The sequence below is a fragment of the Acanthochromis polyacanthus genome, chromosome 12 (assembly GCF_021347895.1).
Source record: "Acanthochromis polyacanthus isolate Apoly-LR-REF ecotype Palm Island chromosome 12, KAUST_Apoly_ChrSc, whole genome shotgun sequence".
Taxonomy (NCBI): domain Eukaryota; kingdom Metazoa; phylum Chordata; class Actinopteri; family Pomacentridae; genus Acanthochromis; species Acanthochromis polyacanthus.
In genome coordinates this window covers 1,486,810-1,503,589 of record NC_067124.1, presented here as the reverse complement: position 1 = coordinate 1,503,589, position 16,780 = coordinate 1,486,810, and the positions used below count along the sequence as shown (strand labels likewise).

General features: G+C 41.8%; 1 protein-coding gene across 4 annotated transcripts in view; it reads left to right on the top strand.

Moving 5' to 3' along the window:
- The window catches only part of LOC110958292 (proprotein convertase subtilisin/kexin type 4-like), a 230,409-nt gene that overhangs the window by 180,199 nt on the left and 33,430 nt on the right, over positions 1 to 16,780 (top strand). For all 4 annotated transcript variants that reach the window (XM_051956576.1, XM_051956577.1, XM_051956574.1 and 1 more), the window contains 2 exons: positions 14,398 to 14,505; positions 14,742 to 14,835. In XM_051956576.1, coding sequence (XP_051812536.1) covers positions 14,398 to 14,505; positions 14,742 to 14,835 — 202 coding nt within the window. The remainder of the gene's footprint in view (positions 1 to 14,397; positions 14,506 to 14,741; positions 14,836 to 16,780) is intronic.

Genomic DNA, 16,780 nt, shown 5'->3' with positions numbered 1-16,780 from the left:
AGAAAAACAAGCGACGTGACAGAGCGATAAGAGGAGAAGGAGAAGTGACCCATTCACAGGACAGCAGGGAGCCTGATGGTGCTACCATGAGCTGACGGACTGTCAACGCACTTCATGCAGTGTGTGTGTGTGTTCATGTGAGTTTGTATATCTGTGAGAATATATGAGTTTCTCTGTGTGAACTTACATGTCTTCTACGTGCAAGATTACAGTGTATATGTAACTGAGAACGTATTTGAGTGTGTATAGTACATGTGTGAATGTGTGTTTTTGAGTGCAAGTGAGAGACGACTGAGAAGTGTGTGTTTGCTAATGTATCTGGGAGTGTGTTAAGACTTAACCTAAATTGGTGCCATGTCCCATTTGGATGTGTATATGGTTTAAAGTGTGTGTGTGTGTGTGAGTGTGTGTGTGTTTCATTAGTCGTGCTGCTTCGGTACAGTATAGCAGCCAGTCTGGTGCAGGGATGAGGCGGGAAGCTCCCAATCACTCCGCCCGGGTTCTGCCTCCCTCTCCATATGGCCACAGAAAGCCTCGGCTGCCTCCCCAGGCCTCTGCCAGTGTGAAAAGCAATTGTGTGGAATATGTAGGAATTAAGTATCCCATCATTCAGCGCAGACATGCAAATTAAAAGAGCTGCAGCCGTCACTCGCGGTAGAAATCGTGTGAGTCATGTCACTATAACTCTAAGAGGCTGATGGCTGCCATTTTTTTTGTTCTTAAGAGGGAGGAGTAAACACAGACACATACGATTTCCTGTATCACATTCACTGTATGCACACATTTACACAGACATTCACAAACATGAGCATTCAAATTTTTTTCCAAGTCTATCTAATGCTGTGCTGTTTTGTCCATATGTAGAGAATTATTGGCTAGTCTAATAATTTCTCTTGTCCACAATGACCCTTACGTGATCTCTTGCTAGACTGATCTGTGATTAAAATCTTTTTTTAAGTCAGACTTGCTTAGTTACAGCTACTTTTAAGGTCTCTTAATTAATTGACTAAGCAGCTACACTACCATTCAGAAGTCTGGGGTCATTTAGAAATGTCTTATTTTGGAACGAAAAGCTTTTTTTTCAATGAAGATGACATTAAATGAGTCAGAAATCCAGTGTAGACATAGTTAATGTGGTAAATGACTGTTCTAGCTGTAAACGGCTGATTTTTAATGGAATATCTCCATAGGGGTACAGAGGAACGTTTCCAGCAACCATCACTCCTGTGTTCTAATGCTACATTGTGTTAGCTAATGGTGCTGAAAGGCTCATTGATGATTAGAAAACACTTGTACAGTTATGTTAGCACATGGATAAAAGTGGGAGTTTTCATGGAAAACATGAAATTACCTGGGTGACCCCAAATTTTTGAACGGTAGTGTATTTCTGTCACTTTTTCCTTTAACAGCCAAGTGCAGCCTTATGAACATCCTGCACAGTTATTCCCATCTTTAATTGATGTAACATCTCCCCTTTTCTATGAAGCTTTGCATCTTCAAGTGTGACTATTCACAGCACCTCTGTTCTGCCATCAGCCACACCTCACTCCTTTAGTCTCTTAGCTCATTCAGCAAGCACATTTTAAAAGCATGGTTTTCAATGTTCCGAGCTAGTTGATGGTTCTTCTCTTCATAACATCCGTTCCATTATACTCATGATATACACAATCTGCATAGTCTCCTGTTTACGTGACTTGTTTTTGGCATCTCTGACTGATGAAATCTGATATTTGGTATTTTGTTCTCATTTATAGCCATTTCTTTGACATTTTTGATGGTAGAGAGTTTTTGGTTTAAGTACAGTATTATACAGGGTGTCCCAAAAATTTGACATCATTTCACAGGTCAATGATTTTGGCAATTCTTGTTGAAATAGCGTCAGATTTTCACAGAACGTATAGAACAGCTGAAGATTTGTATTTAATGTTTTGTTTTTGTTCGGTTTTCAGGTTGAGCCATGCCATTCACTCCCAAAGAGAAGTCATCTGGCGTCTTGGAATATGCTCGCACACAGTCACCCAAGACTGTGTAGTGTGCCTTCAATGCAAAATTTGGAAAAACTTCAACTGGCCAAACATATTTAGACTTGGTACTCAAAATTTAAAAGAGGAAGGCTGCTTATGCAGGGCAAAAGGATCTCATAGACCATCATCAACATCAGCATACAGGGTGACCCAAAAGTTTGGAAACAAATGAAAGTCTATAATCCAAATAATATCATGTTATTTCAATAAATCAGTACCATAGATATACTCAGAGAGTATCAGATTAGTATAAACAAACATATTTCCACATGTTCATGTTGTTTCTTATACAAAGTTGTGACCGTTTCCACCACCTGGTTACACTGGTATCTTCTGGAATGTATCTTCATTCATGCTTATGAAGGTTCCTCAAACTGGCCAGTAAATGTTGCCTCATAGTACTTTTGGATGTTTAAAAAAATTAAAACTGTCAGATACTTTAGCATTAAGAGTTTTCTGAAATCTGACAGTGATGGCCTGCATTTTGAAGTTCTGCTCCAGCATACCTGGACCTTTATGCTTCTATTCTTTCTTCGAGTTATTGCACTCGGCAATACTATGGCTTTTAAGTTATTTTATTATTGCTATAACAAAAATGGGTAAAATAAGAGTGAATTCATGCACCCCCAACTCAAATAGACACTGCAGTTAAACTTTGTTTCCAAACTTTTGGGTCACCCTGTATTCCAAGACGCAAAATGACTTCTCTTTGGGAGTGAACGGCAACCTGAAAACAGAACAAAAATGAAACATTAAATATAAAATCTTGATCTGTTTTTATACATTCTGTGAAAATTTGAGGTTATTTCAACAAGAATTGCCAAAATTATTGGTCTGCGAAATGATGTCAAATTTTTTGGGACACCCTGTATGCTAATTTTAGTCACGATCCAACGTAGTGTAGCAGAATGTCAGGTCACCAAAACTCTTTCCCAGACCAGAACAAAGGAACAAGCAAAAGTGAACTTTGTAATAAAAACTACAACTTTGGGAAGATGTTAGTTTAACTTGTCTGACACAGACTACTGAAGCCTTACATCAGCTTTGATGGAACAAATACTGTGGATTTTGTCCCTCATGTCTAGTCTTGTCGTCGCATTAGAGCGGGATCACTTCAAGGCCAGTTTGAACAGAAGGAAAAATTACTGCCACCAAGAATTCTGTAACCATACATAGAGCATCGCATTTATCAAGATAGACTTTAAAAACATAATTTCAAAAGTCTGAACCTATCTTTTAATGCACATGTGGTTGCACCTATCTTGGCATAATATGAGCGGAACGCACAAGCTGTACATAAGAGACAAGAGAAGTCAATCATAAAAGTGTTGGCAATTCAAAGAGAACGAAGGTCATGCAAGATCGCATAAAATGATAGATGTTTACAAGGGAAAGTGGATGAGTTTCTGGTGCTGCACTTATTGCACATTTTTACTGAGTACACTGAAGTTTCAGCTGATTTCTGATCAGCCTCTTGTGAGTGATCCAGGATATTAATGTATAATTTTTCATACTGTACTTAAATATAAATGTTGCATTTTAAATGTGCTCCACATTGTTAAAACCACCACTTAACACTTATATGTTTATAGTTTAACCAGGAGCTCCTCTGAGATTAGGAGTCATTTTTGTCAAGTGGCCAAAAGAGAAACATTACAAGAGCATTGGAAGCTCAGCCCCAAATAAAAATACACTACATTAGCACTTATTTAGACTGTGAATGAGCTCATACATAAAACAGATTCGATATTAAACCAAACTGGAAGACTCAATGCTATGTAGTTTTCCACAGCTTCCTAGAAAGCGTATTGAAATAACTTACCGTCTACTCTAGGTACACAGATTAGTGCAGTGCTCGTCTCTGTAGTATTTACTTGTATCTCTTCTGATAAGCTTTATATCAGTCTGTTCACAGAGCTAAGCTTGAGTGGGCTACAGTGTAATACCCAGACCTATTATTACTCCAACAAATGTTCCTAGCCGTTGTCAAGCCACTAAGTACAAAATGGTGAATTGCAGACACGAAGAGAGATAATTGCCACTCCACACTGGAAATTTGGCAAGCGCCTTCCCCCACGAGACCGGATGAAATGGTGCTTCAACCCCCGAAACTGTCATTCTTAATGAAATGGTAATTACAAACCCAGCGGGAACAGCTGAGGGGCCTGCCGGGCCACGGAGCCCAACTACCAGAATAAACCTGCTACAGCAACCTGCAGAGAAGAGGGAGGAAAGAGGAGGGGAGGGGAGGGAGGACAGCGAGACGATATAAAGCAGGAGAGACCGTTCAGGTAGGGGCTAACAACAGGATCTGAGATTTATTTCAATTGTGAAATGTAATACACACTCCAGGTTGGAGTGTGCAGTACACTGGGACCCTCATCAATAACGCCGGCTGTGTGGAAGGCAGGGGGGAGGTTGGTTAAAAGCGCCCACAACAGCCTGGGTAATTGAATTGCTTTGTAAGTGAACGTGTCTTTAACCTTTGGGAGGTCAGGCCCAGTCGGACACCATCAGTCCTGCCTGGGGTTGAACCGCTTCCAGCCGTTTGTCTTCCGCTGCTCCCTCGTCTCAGGGCCGATTTGTCAAGCATGAGATGTTTTGGGTGTTTAGATTACAGGCGAGATGGGAAAACAAAGGCAAAATGCCACCCCAAACAAAAGGCCTGAGCCTGGATCTCCCACTGTCTGAGGCCGGGCAGGAGGCCAGCTACCTGGGGTGCTGAAACTGAAAGGGGGGAGGGAGGTGGTGGTGGTGGGGTGGCTTTGCTGAAACAGAGCCACAGTGAAGCCCCGAAAAACAGCCACTGTGGAGCTTGAACCGGAGCCAGAATGCAGGCTGAACAGGAGCCAATGTGAGAATTGAACGACAGCCAGAACGGTGACATGAGATAGAGCGGAATAGCGCCTTGAGACGGAGCCAAAATGGCAGCCAGAAACTCTGGGAGATAGGAGGGAGCTCGGGGCGGCTAACTGTTTTTCTTCACGGCAATACTCCTCATCACTGGAAATTTTAAAGTGTCCCTTTGCCACCCTCCCAGGTACTTAGGGCTGTCTGTCTGTCAGGCTGTTAGAAAGTAACTAAAGATGATTTATCTCTTAGATTATCGGGGCCAGTAGCTGTGCAGTTGCTCATGCGATGCCCTGGAGGGACAGGTCAGAAACAGACAACACCTTCTAGGACCTGCCATTCTGACACTTCTCTCTTTCTTAGAAGGACAGCACCATTTACAGCTGACCTACACTTTGGAATACACTGGCAGGAGAAAGTCAGGCTCCCATCTTGTTCAGTGCATGTGTAGTTAGAGGCTGTGTATTTATTTTCAGATGTGATTTTTCATCACCGTAAGGTAAAAGCAGCTGTTTTTACGTGTTTGTGTCAGTGTGTTTTGTAACATACGAACAAGTGTGTGCACATGCAAAGACTAAGCGTGTGTTTGTGTCAAAGCACAAGGTGCCGTGTGCGCCTGCCAGCTTCATCTGCTGTTCTTTACCATAGACGTGATGTACCTGCCACTTCCCTCCTCAGCTGAGGTGTGTGTGTGTGCGTGTGTGTGTGTGTGTTGTATTCTCCCATCCTGTTGTTAAATCTGACAACCACTAACACAGGCTGGGGTGGAAAAATAAGGGGGAAATACTCTCAGTTCCAGATCCCACCCTGAGTGTGACAGACAAACTGTCTAAGACTGTGGAGAAGCCGCCCGACTCTCCTGCCTTACACTCTTCACCTCCCTCCTCTGCCAAGATTTAAGCAACCAAAGATTCTATTTTGACACCATTCTGTGAAGTGGAGTATACTCAGTATGATATGATATTCTCCTGCTCCTAAAGAAGGTCTTTTATGTGAGACTAACATGTTCAGCTTAGGTCTCACAATAAAGTTGTCCTCTGTGCTGCAAGTGTTGCTGAAGTTTTGACATCTTCTGACTATTTTTTTTTTCTCAGTGCACAGTGGAAGTAGGTGAAGTTGTGCCAGAAATCCCTTATCTGTTTCTACATAATGTTCCCAAGTTTGCTTGGTTCAGGCTCATTTACACTACCGTTCAGAAGTTTGGGGTCACCTAGAAATGTTCTTATTTTTGAAAGAAAAGCAGTATTTTTCACTGAAGATAACATTAAATGAATGATAATCCAGTGTAGACATAGTTAATGTGGTAAATGACTATTGTAGCTGTAAACGGCTGATTTTTAATGGAATATCTCCATAGGGGTACAGAGGAACATTTCCAGCAACCATCACTCCTGTGTTCTAATGCTACATTGTGTTAGCTAATGGTGCTGAAAGGCTCATTGATGATTAGAAAACCCTTGTTCAGTTATGCTAGCACATGGATAAAACATGGAAAACATGGAATGGTCTGGGTGAGCCTAAACGTTTGATAGTGTATGCTCCATTAGACATTTAGGTGATCATTTATATCTTACAGTATGTTCAAGTGTTAAATTCAGAAACATATTCAATAATATGCCTGACTATAGTAAAACATGTAATTGTGCAATAATGCGGCAAAGCTAATCGTCTAAAAGTAGCTTAACTTTTTTAAAATTAGGATTTCTCTAATGAAAGAATAATTCTACCTCTGTTTCTGATAGTTCTGGGAACAAAAGAGCGACAGGCAGTAAAATAAGTAAACAAATCAGGAACTGAAGTCCCTCTTGTTCGTTCAATAGATGAACAGCAGGATTTGAGATGCAGTTTCAACATATGTATAGTACACAGCCTTAAGGTTTTGGGGTGTTTTTTTTAATTTATTGTGGAATGTTATGATGTTAGAATGGAATATACACAACTGCAAAGTTGTAAAACATTCTAAACCCTAAATTAGAGCCATTTAAATTTCAGGACCTTAAACATTTCGCACCCAGTTAAGGCAGGTGTTCTACCTAAAATTCAGAAATAATATCTGTGGCCCCAAGAAAACTTCATGTGGTGAAAACAATCAGAAATAAACACAAATATGTTTCATAATCAGCTGTAATCATAAATGAGATGCAACAAAACACTGTTGTGTCTCTTTAACATTCCTGAACTGATAATATTCAAAAACCGAACTCAGATCTTCAGTGGGAACGAGGAGGTTGACTTGTCTCAATTTTATTTGTAGTTTTCCCACATTTATCACTGTAAATACGTAAAGGCAGTGTAATCTTGTTTGGAAATGAGACCAGGCGGGTTTGTTCTTATTCAGGCTGTCTGTGGAAGGACTGAAGATCAATAACCTCACAACTCTGTCAGCTCCATAAATCCAGATGAACACGTAGTTCAGAGAGTGTTGACACATCTTTCAGTTGTGTGTGTGTGTGTGTGTGTGTGTGTGTGTGTGTGTGTGTGTGTGTGTGTGTGTGTGTGTGTGTGTGTGTACACTCGGACGAATATCTTTATGAGGACCAGTTTGAGTTTTAGACCATCAAAGTCATGACATTTTGGGAAAAGTCTGACATTTTGTCAGGTCCTCACTTTGTCGTTTTAAAAGGCTGTTTGAGGGTTAAGACTTAGATTTAGGTTTAAGGTTAGATTTAGGTTTTGGTTTGGGGTTGAGGTTTGACACTTGTGATGATTAAGGTCAGAATAAGGGGCTGGGGAATGCATTAGGTCAACAAATACCCGCATAGAAATAGCAATGGGAACGTATGCGTGTGTTTTTGTAAGTCTGCTCAGATGTGAGGGCTATAGAATATGTATGTGTGTTTGTGTGTGAAATGAGAGAGTGCATACACACCTAATGCATCCCAGCAAGCCATTTCCATTTCATGCAAGGCCATAGATCGTCCGAGGGCAGTGGGTTTCTCTCTCTCTCTCTCTTAGCCTCCCTGGTGGGGTTGTAAAACTGGCCTTGCATCTCTGCCCCAGCCAGATAGATTAATTAATTATCCAGACCTCCTCTTTTTTCATCGCTGAGCCAATTACTCTGTGACTGAGCCTGTGGTCTATATACCACTATTTAGAAGAGAGAGAGAGAAAGTGTGCGTGTGTGTGTGTGTGCAGGGTAATTAAAGAAATAGCTCATCCACACACTAACAACCCTACCATCACTTAATATTGGAGTAGCTATGCAGTGATATTGTTTCCTGTGAAAGGAGAGGAGATCTATGTGGAGGTAATTGTTGAGAAGAAGTGCAGGCTTTCAATGTAGGTGTGTGGGTGGGGTGGGCGGGGAGGAGAGAACTGAGCTCCTCAGGTTGGTTAGGATTTGTAATAACCAGAAGGAGGAAGATGGGCAGTCTGGACAAGCCACAGATGCACTGTTGACTCCTGACCTCACATTATGGTTGCTTATTTAGACATGATAGGTTTGTTGATGCAAATATATGGTGCTACTTCCCAACTCTTAGCTCGCTCCTAATTAACTTTGTCTCTTTAAAAGTTTTTTTGCACGCGGCGTAAGCCTGAAGTATTGCAATAATAAGTCTGGTCCCGGGCAGAGATGCAAAATGTTGATGGTAATTGTATGTTTGTGTATGTGTGTTTGGATGTGCATTTGATTGATGGGTCAGCAGATAAACTGGGCTGAATGTGTGTTTGTGTGTGTTTGTGTGTGTGTTTGTGTGTGTTTGTGTGTGTGTTTGTGTGTGTGCCCTGAGGGACAGGGGAAGCGGAGCGCTGCACCTCCTGCAGGGGGTGCCGTGTCTCCCGGCAGGGGGGTGCAGCAGGCAAACAGAAGGGAGCCTGTACACCCCTCCACCCAGACCCCTGCTCACACACACACACACACACACACACACACACACACACACACACACACACACACACACACACACACACACACACACACACACACATCACCCCACTCCACCCTACTGTGCTACAAGAAGGGGAGGCAGGGGGGCGGGGGGTTGTAGGGACCCTGTGCTCTTCTAAACCTCCACTGATGCATAATTCATGTACAAGTAGCAATTTTGGTATTTTGCTTGGGGGATGGGGTGGGGTGGGGTGCAGAAAAACAGAAGAAATTTCAGAAGAAAGTTCCATAACAGCCCGCGCACTCATCCTCCTCAACCACCCGTGTTTTTTTCCCGTTCAGACTTCAATTTTGTCGCCGACACAATTACCTCGCAGCAGAATCATTCGTAAAATTTTCTCTGGAGCTTGTCAAGGTGAAGTTCTTGCGCTAATATTTTACAGATTGCAAAAAATTGTCATATTTTTAAGTCCTGGTTACCTTTAATATTTTGATTTGTGTCCTGGAGACAACAGGTGCTCTAAGCAATTATGAGAATGAGCAAGTTTTGAAGTAATTACAGAATTGGAGATTTAAAAATGATGCGTTCCTTCTGTGATCTGCGGGACAGTAAATCTAATGTCAGCAAATGACAAGGGTTAATTGATAAATAATGTCTAAACATCTCATAGGAATCACACATTTTTACATAATCATTGTTTCCAAATTGTTTTCTATGTTGCTGTTTTACTGTTTATGCATATTTACTTTGTGATTTATAGGATGTTGAACTCCGTGTGACTCCAGTGATGTAAGCATGTATCAGATGTCCTACCATCCAAAAAACACGCTAACACAGACTTTGTTTCTGATCATTACATTTGTGTTTACTTTTTCGTATTTAGTGATATGGGATCTAAATCCTATTCCTTTGAAGAGGCAAACAAAGGCTCCTGGTTCAGTGTTTGCTTTGTCCGGTGTGAAAGGAAAGCAATTGGGACCCGAGAGGGAATCTTTTGCCAAGCTTGTATCGCAGGGTTTACTCTGTGTATCCCCTTCTCCCTCTCTCTCTCCCTCTCTCTCTTTCCCCACAAGGGCAGAGACATCCAAAAGGACTGTACCTTGGTGTGCGTCCAACAAAAGCTCTCTGACGAATTTCATCCTCTTTTGAATCCGTGTTTGAATAACACTCGAGCTACAAATCAAAATATGTTGGACGCTGAGAGTGAGGTCATGGGGTATAGATCATCGTGGCTTCCAGAGAAGTCTCCTTGTGTAAAAGACGGGGACGGGTGGCTGCTACTTTGACTGATGGCTATAGAGACTGAGAGGGCCGTTCGGGGCCCATTCTCCTGAGACTAAGTCCGTGCCTGTGCCAAACCCCTCATTTTCCTCCCTGCAATATATTTCATTAAACTTTTAACTCTTCACAAGGTAATTCACTTGACATTTTGAGGCTGCGCTATTGAAAGCTGCTGAGTGTTTCTCTGTAATTTCACTTTACGTAGATATTTGTCTAATACAGCCCTAAAAATACATTCCAAAATCATTTTTTTCCTCTGTAAAAACACATTCAGAGCAGTTAAATGGATAGAACTGTGCAATATCTAAACTGACAAAGCTGAGCTGCTCGGCACAGCATTTCATGGTTACAGCCGTGCAGGTCCCAGTGGCACAGAAATAATTTAGACCTCTTCTTAATTACTTAATAAGCCTAATTAGTAACATTTCTGAGCAGCAGATTTGGCTGCAAGAGCGATGGAAATCAGAGGAATGTTAAGTCTATTTGTTATTTCATTTAAATCCTAATGGTAATGAAATTAGTGCATTATGATATAACCGAAACAAACCACGCAGGGATTGACCAAAGGGCTAATGCAGCTTCTATGCGCCTGATAAACATTCAATTAAGTAGTGCGAAAGGAAGACAACGAAATCAGCAAAAGGACAAGAAAATTGGGTTTTGTTGGCCGCCGCAGTCATGTGTCACCTTCATCAAGTGTTTGTTGTTGTCACTCTTCGTTCATTTTTCATTAGTACATTCCCAGATGTGATGGAGAGGTGCGTGAAACTGACCGGGCGTCTGCTGTGCTGTCGTCAGGATAGCCGAGGCGAGCCCACCAATCATGCGTTGGAGCTGCTGCAGCATTCTTGGCCACTTAATTAGAAGTTGTTGGTACCACAGAAGGTGTCACCAACCTTTTCAGGCGCTGAACAGATGGTGTCCCCTTTTTTTGAGGTCCTGCCAATGCCCACTCCGTGGCTCCTGGGAAAATGACCTAACTCACAGGCAGCTGCTTAGTGCGGCTTGAGTGATTCTTTACAGCTATTTCTATTGGGGGGACTTAGCAGGACGTACCACTGCAAACAAGGGGTGAGACCGCCGTAGCTAGGTCCCTGGGTAGCTGCAAAAATCTGTTTTGGTTGCAGCATACCAGTTGTTAAAGCTGTGTTTTCAATGCCATGTGCAAATACGAAGCAAAGACCTCGACCCTGGAGATCCCGATGTCTCAGTGCTAGTTGGGTTTTGTATACACCTTCCTCTGCTTTTGGCAGATGGTGTGAATATCAACAGAGAAAGGACCTGGGAAGGCCCACAGAACAAAAAGTGAAAAGGGTTCCTCGACAGTTACAAAGAGGCCCCACGGAGAGGTGGGGGGGAGTGGCCTCCATCCTAATAGATAAAAAGAAGGAGGGAGTAAGAGTTTGCAAGGGCATTTGCCATCGAGGAGTGAAAGTGGATGGAGAAAATGCGAGGGCCGCAGATTCGATATGTGAGGAGGCGGGGGGTCGGGGGGTTTAACATGCCTCGTGCTGCGTGGACAGAAGATCTGCTGTCACTCTGTAGTCGGCTTGGCTCAACCTCCCTCCAACCACGCAGGAGGTGGAGAAAGAACAAGTTGAAAATTGGATGACTGTGTTTTCTGACTAATTACTTGATATGCATTGCATTATGTGGGCTTTATCCTAAAGACATTTGAAGTATTTCCAGAAATCTCAGTCACATTCTTTAAAGAAATTTTACAATTCCTGTGATCGGCAATGTCACAAACCACAACAAGTATGAATCCTGATCTACCCACATTTCTATTTCAAGAAATCCCAGGGCTACTCACAAGGTGTGCTGCTCTCTCAATTCCTTGCTGCTGATGAGAAAGCTGAAAAGGCTGGGGTGTCTTCTTGAAAAGCGCCTCAGCTCAGCTGTGCTGTTTCATTGACATGGCAGGGGACATAAAATCTGTCATTTCCATCATGTTCTATCGTGGGTAAACCTGTTTCCTGCAGCTTTCTCTATCAGATATATGTCTGTGTGGCTTTACGGCCATGGAGCTGGGGCAAGCCCGATCGATCTGAGCGAGCTATAGGATTTAATAGGTGCGCAGTTCTCGCTAAGGGGTGCGAGGTGGGGAGGGTATATTTAATCACTAAAAGGGAGCAGGGTGTCAAGCCCCGGTCACCAACACTTTGTTTTATGAGAAGTCTGGGTATCAGTTTTCTCTCCGCTGTGAAATATCTTTGGTGATCTATTGTTATTACTGGTGTTTGAGTTTTATTTTTCCATTTTATAGGTAGCTCAGGAAGATTATGTGACACTGACATGCATCCAAATGTAGACAGTGAGTGTAACTACAAGACAACATCTTGATTGAGGATCTTCAACGTTATTGAAGAATTATTTCTTGAAATTAACTAGTCTCCTTTGTGCTTTAAAATACAGATTTTATATTAACAGTGCTTATATAATAGGCCATTTGGAGAGGATTTCTTGATTTATGCATGAATTTGTTCTCTGGAGAAATATACTCGTATACCTAATGTAACAGTTATTATAGTCACCATTAAATTGGTGATCTACTAACATTCAAAGCATTTAAACTAAAAGCAGTAGCAAGCAAATGGAAGTGATCTGATGCTCACAAGATGCTCTGGGTAACTTGAATATTTTGCTTATTTCAAAAGATTTGAAGACTGAAAACCAAAATTCCATCCCAATCCATTATAAAGTGCTGTTTTGTGTTTTTATCATCTAATAACCCTTTTAACTGACTTGAACTAGCCGTCCTGGATTCTATTCCATTATCTCACTGAAACAACGTGCTTCTCTACTGTTTAACACCAGGAGAGCCCAGGTTGTCCTTCAGACAACACATTTTCTGTCTGTCTTTAGTGTCACCAGTCAAATTAAATGCCAAAACAAATCTTCCAAATAAACCTCCATGAGTTCAGATTATCTTTTAGTTTTTCACATTAAAATACAAAACTTTAAGCAACAAGACAGAAATGAGTTTGAGTGGATCTTTGAATATCTATTAGGGAGAATTCACGATCACAGTTCCTTGTCATTAGTGCATTTTTGGTGACTGTGAATGCACATCGATTACCAAATCAAAACGCCTTTATCTTCAATCATAGCACATTTTGAACTTATTAGGAGCCATGTGAGCTGATGCTTCTGCAATCATTAGCCTCATCTTCTGCACTGAGCTGTTGTCAATGATGTTCGGCTCCAAGTCTTCGCAGCTTTCACAAACCCCGCAGATGACCTTGAACTTCTGCAGCACACCTCGACCCCACACACCCGTCTGCCTAATGCTATTATGTCGGGCCCTACATGCTAAAAGTCATTGGTGGTGATGGTGGCTGATTAGATTGTGTCCATTGATTGCACGGCGTGCTGTTGGGATGGGGGCGGTGTGGGCTGCAGCTCCTGCGTCTCCTCCTCAGACACACTGACAGTGATGGAGACAGAGGAGATGGAGCCCCATGCAGGGCAGCAGATTGAGTTATTGATCAGCTCTCTCCTTTCTGCCTTCTCTGTCTCTCTCTCTGCTGCTCCGAGAGACCCCGTCATCAGGATAATGAATTTCACTTATTGCAGATTAACGACATAAGGTCTGTATGGTAATAATGGCAGAAATTAGCTCTTTGTCACCCCCTCTGAATTTCCGAGGAGGAGGGGCGATGAAGGTTGTTACAGTCCTGTCACTCTGTCTGAGGACTGTGATTTTAACAAAAAGGAAATGAAACAGAGAAAGTTCACGAAATGAAAGATTTGAGAGAGAAGTAAGGAGAGACTTATGAGGACTGTGATTTCAGCATCACTGAAGCAGTGGAGGAGAGTTCTGATGCAAGAAATTCAGTTTGATGGAGGAGGGTGAAGGAGACTTTAGAGAGGAAAAGACCGCTGAATAGCAGTCTGCTCCGTGAAAAAGGGAGGGCAAAGAGGAAAGATGAGAGAGGATGATTCAAAAGAGATGTAAAGAGATGAGCGGTAAAGTGGAGAAGAGAGCATGATAGGCAGTGGTCATACAGTCACCAGGCAGTGACGCTGCTGAAGGGTCAGCCATTGTGTCTCCAGCACCAAGATTGGGGTGGTAAAGAATGAATAATGAGGCTTGATTACAGTCCGCGAGATGGCACATTGTTCAGAATCAATCCTCCAGGCAATTACAGCCGCACAAACAGCAGCCCTCAGCCTCAGCCTGGACAGAGCGGGAAGCGATTGTGTCAGAGGACAACATCATCTTCGTCAATGACTTGTTGCCTCCTCATGCCGGAGCCATTAGCACTTACTCTGCTCCTGCAGCACATTCAGCCGCCCACATAAAAAGCCTCCAATTCACATGTGCGTTAAGATATAAGCGCAACACCATGCTTGTGCTTACCATATACACAAACACACATAACAGAATGCATCTTCCCTGTTTGTTGCAGGTATGGCTTTGGATTGTTGGATGCAGGGCTGATGGTGCAGCAGGCTGCTCGCTTCCACACTGCTGCTGCTCAGAGGAAATGCACACAAGCAGTCACACTTCCCACCAGGTAAAAAAGAAAAACATATGGAATGTTCATTTACCCACCATACTTCTCATTTTCTGTTCGTATTGCTACTTCTAATAATAAAACTGTTCACCTTTCAACACAAATTCAACTTATCTCCATCTATGTTGTCTACTACTTTCCATGCATCTGTATTCACAGTGTATGAATATGTGATAATCCTGGAAGAAACAGGTTTTGCTATTGACTGATGGAAGTAATGACTTTTCATTGGTTAGAATCATTTCTCCAGGAGCCGGAGTCAGCGTGAACATCCAATCAGAGGCCTGCCATGGGAAGGCTAACGAGATCAACACTCTGGAGCACGTCCAGGTTAGCTGGCAGGTTTTAAACCAAATTTAAAAGCATGAATGTACAGCATTGTTTTAAAAATCTACCTGTTCTAAGACTATTGTGATTACAAAATATGGGACAACATTTTTTCAGTATTCATTCTAGTTAGGTGCCATATAGGAGATTCTGGTAAATGGATTTTTTTTACTATACATATATTTTTTACTATATCACTAAATATTGTATCCAGTCCACAGTCATAAACAGCTTGGCTTAGCATTAAAGGCCTGGAAAACAGCTTTCCTGGCTTTACTGGTAGCCATGAAAGACTTAAGTTACTTTAGTTTTTTAATTCCAAGTTATCCAGACATATACAGAGATATAAATAAACAAACAAATGAGCACAGGAAGCACCCTTTGGTTTGCACTGGAACCAATTCAAAGCCAGGAGAATATTTATATTAACACCATCTTTTCTGGTTGGGATCCAAATATGGGAAGCAGGTGAGGGTCACCTGAAACCTGATTGGAGCAAAAACAGCATCATCAGTATGTTAGCGACCAGGAGAGGTGCATGATACACATTCTTCTTAACATTAAACCTGCAAGTAAAGGCATTTAAAATGTAAAGTGCATTTACATACCAAATAACTGGATGTTAGAATCCTTTGAGCATCTGTACAATTAACTGAAGAACAAATGATAACTGTCGTTGAACCAAACTAAAGAATAAAAAAGCTCGATGTGGAGCATTTATTAAATTCTCCACTGTAAAATGACAACAAATTAACGGTCATTATATCACAATTGAACCAAAAACAATGAGGAGCTCACCTGCAGCCAGGTGTTTGGTGAAGCAGAACTGGAAGAAGCTTTTCTGAGAAGCTTGTCTTGAGTCTTGAGTTCACCAGCAAACAACCCTTCTGGCAACCAAGTCAGTCATGCCTCCAACCATATCTGTCTAATTTCATTCTCTAATATCTACGTAATTATTGATTCATTTTCAGAATGACCACCAATGATCAGAAGAAGTGAATTGAGCTTCTGAAATCATAATGACTTGTTGAAATATTTGTATTGCATGGCATTTCGCTTCTTGCATAGGAGTCAGAGATTTTTTTCAAGCTAGCACCTAGTGGTCATCAGTGGTATTGCTTCCACACGGTTCATTTTCAAGCTGTAGCTGTTACTGCTTGTAATTAACAAAATTGATGTCACAAGTCAATAAATGAACTTGAAAGGGACGAGCAGATGCATTTTGTTGCTTTTGCATGGAGGCAGGCTACCTGTTTCTGCCACCTTCCAGCCTTTTTTGCTTGATGGCGTTAACTGGCTAATGCTCCAGCTTTACACTGAGTTGGTTTGAAATGACGGGCATCAGTCCTCTCATCTAACTTACAGCTTTAAAGTGACAATGGTTGTTTCCCAAAATGTTGAACTACCCCTTTAGAACACAGACAACTACATAAAAGGTAACAAAGTCTTTTTTAGTACAGACAAATTGTTTCTTATTGACCTGTATTTTTGTTCTGCTGTAAATTAACAGCCCTTCAGCATTCGCCATTGCCCTTGACAAGATACAAATCAAATAAAGTGCATTCAGAACTTAAGTTCTGCCAACAACCGGGGAAGCTTGAAGATGTCATACAAATTGATTTCAGGTTTCTGTGTCATGTACTTTATCTGAGAATAGAAGAGATAAAAAGGATCATACTGTGATGTGTAATGTGTCAGCTGTGTCGTTTGCAGAAAATGGCAAAACTGTGTTTTCTTAAGTACAGGCACATACATGCAAATGTGTTTATGTGTTATTGTGTCAGCAGGCATACATACTGTATGTGTCTCTCTGTGCACATTTAAGTTTGTGCGAGTTATCTATGTTTATGAGTGTGTACTTGCGAAAGAGTGAAGAGAGAGAAAGAGGGAGAGAGCGAGAGTGTGTCAGCATGTAAATTGAAAAGGCTTCATCTTTGCGGCTCTGCTC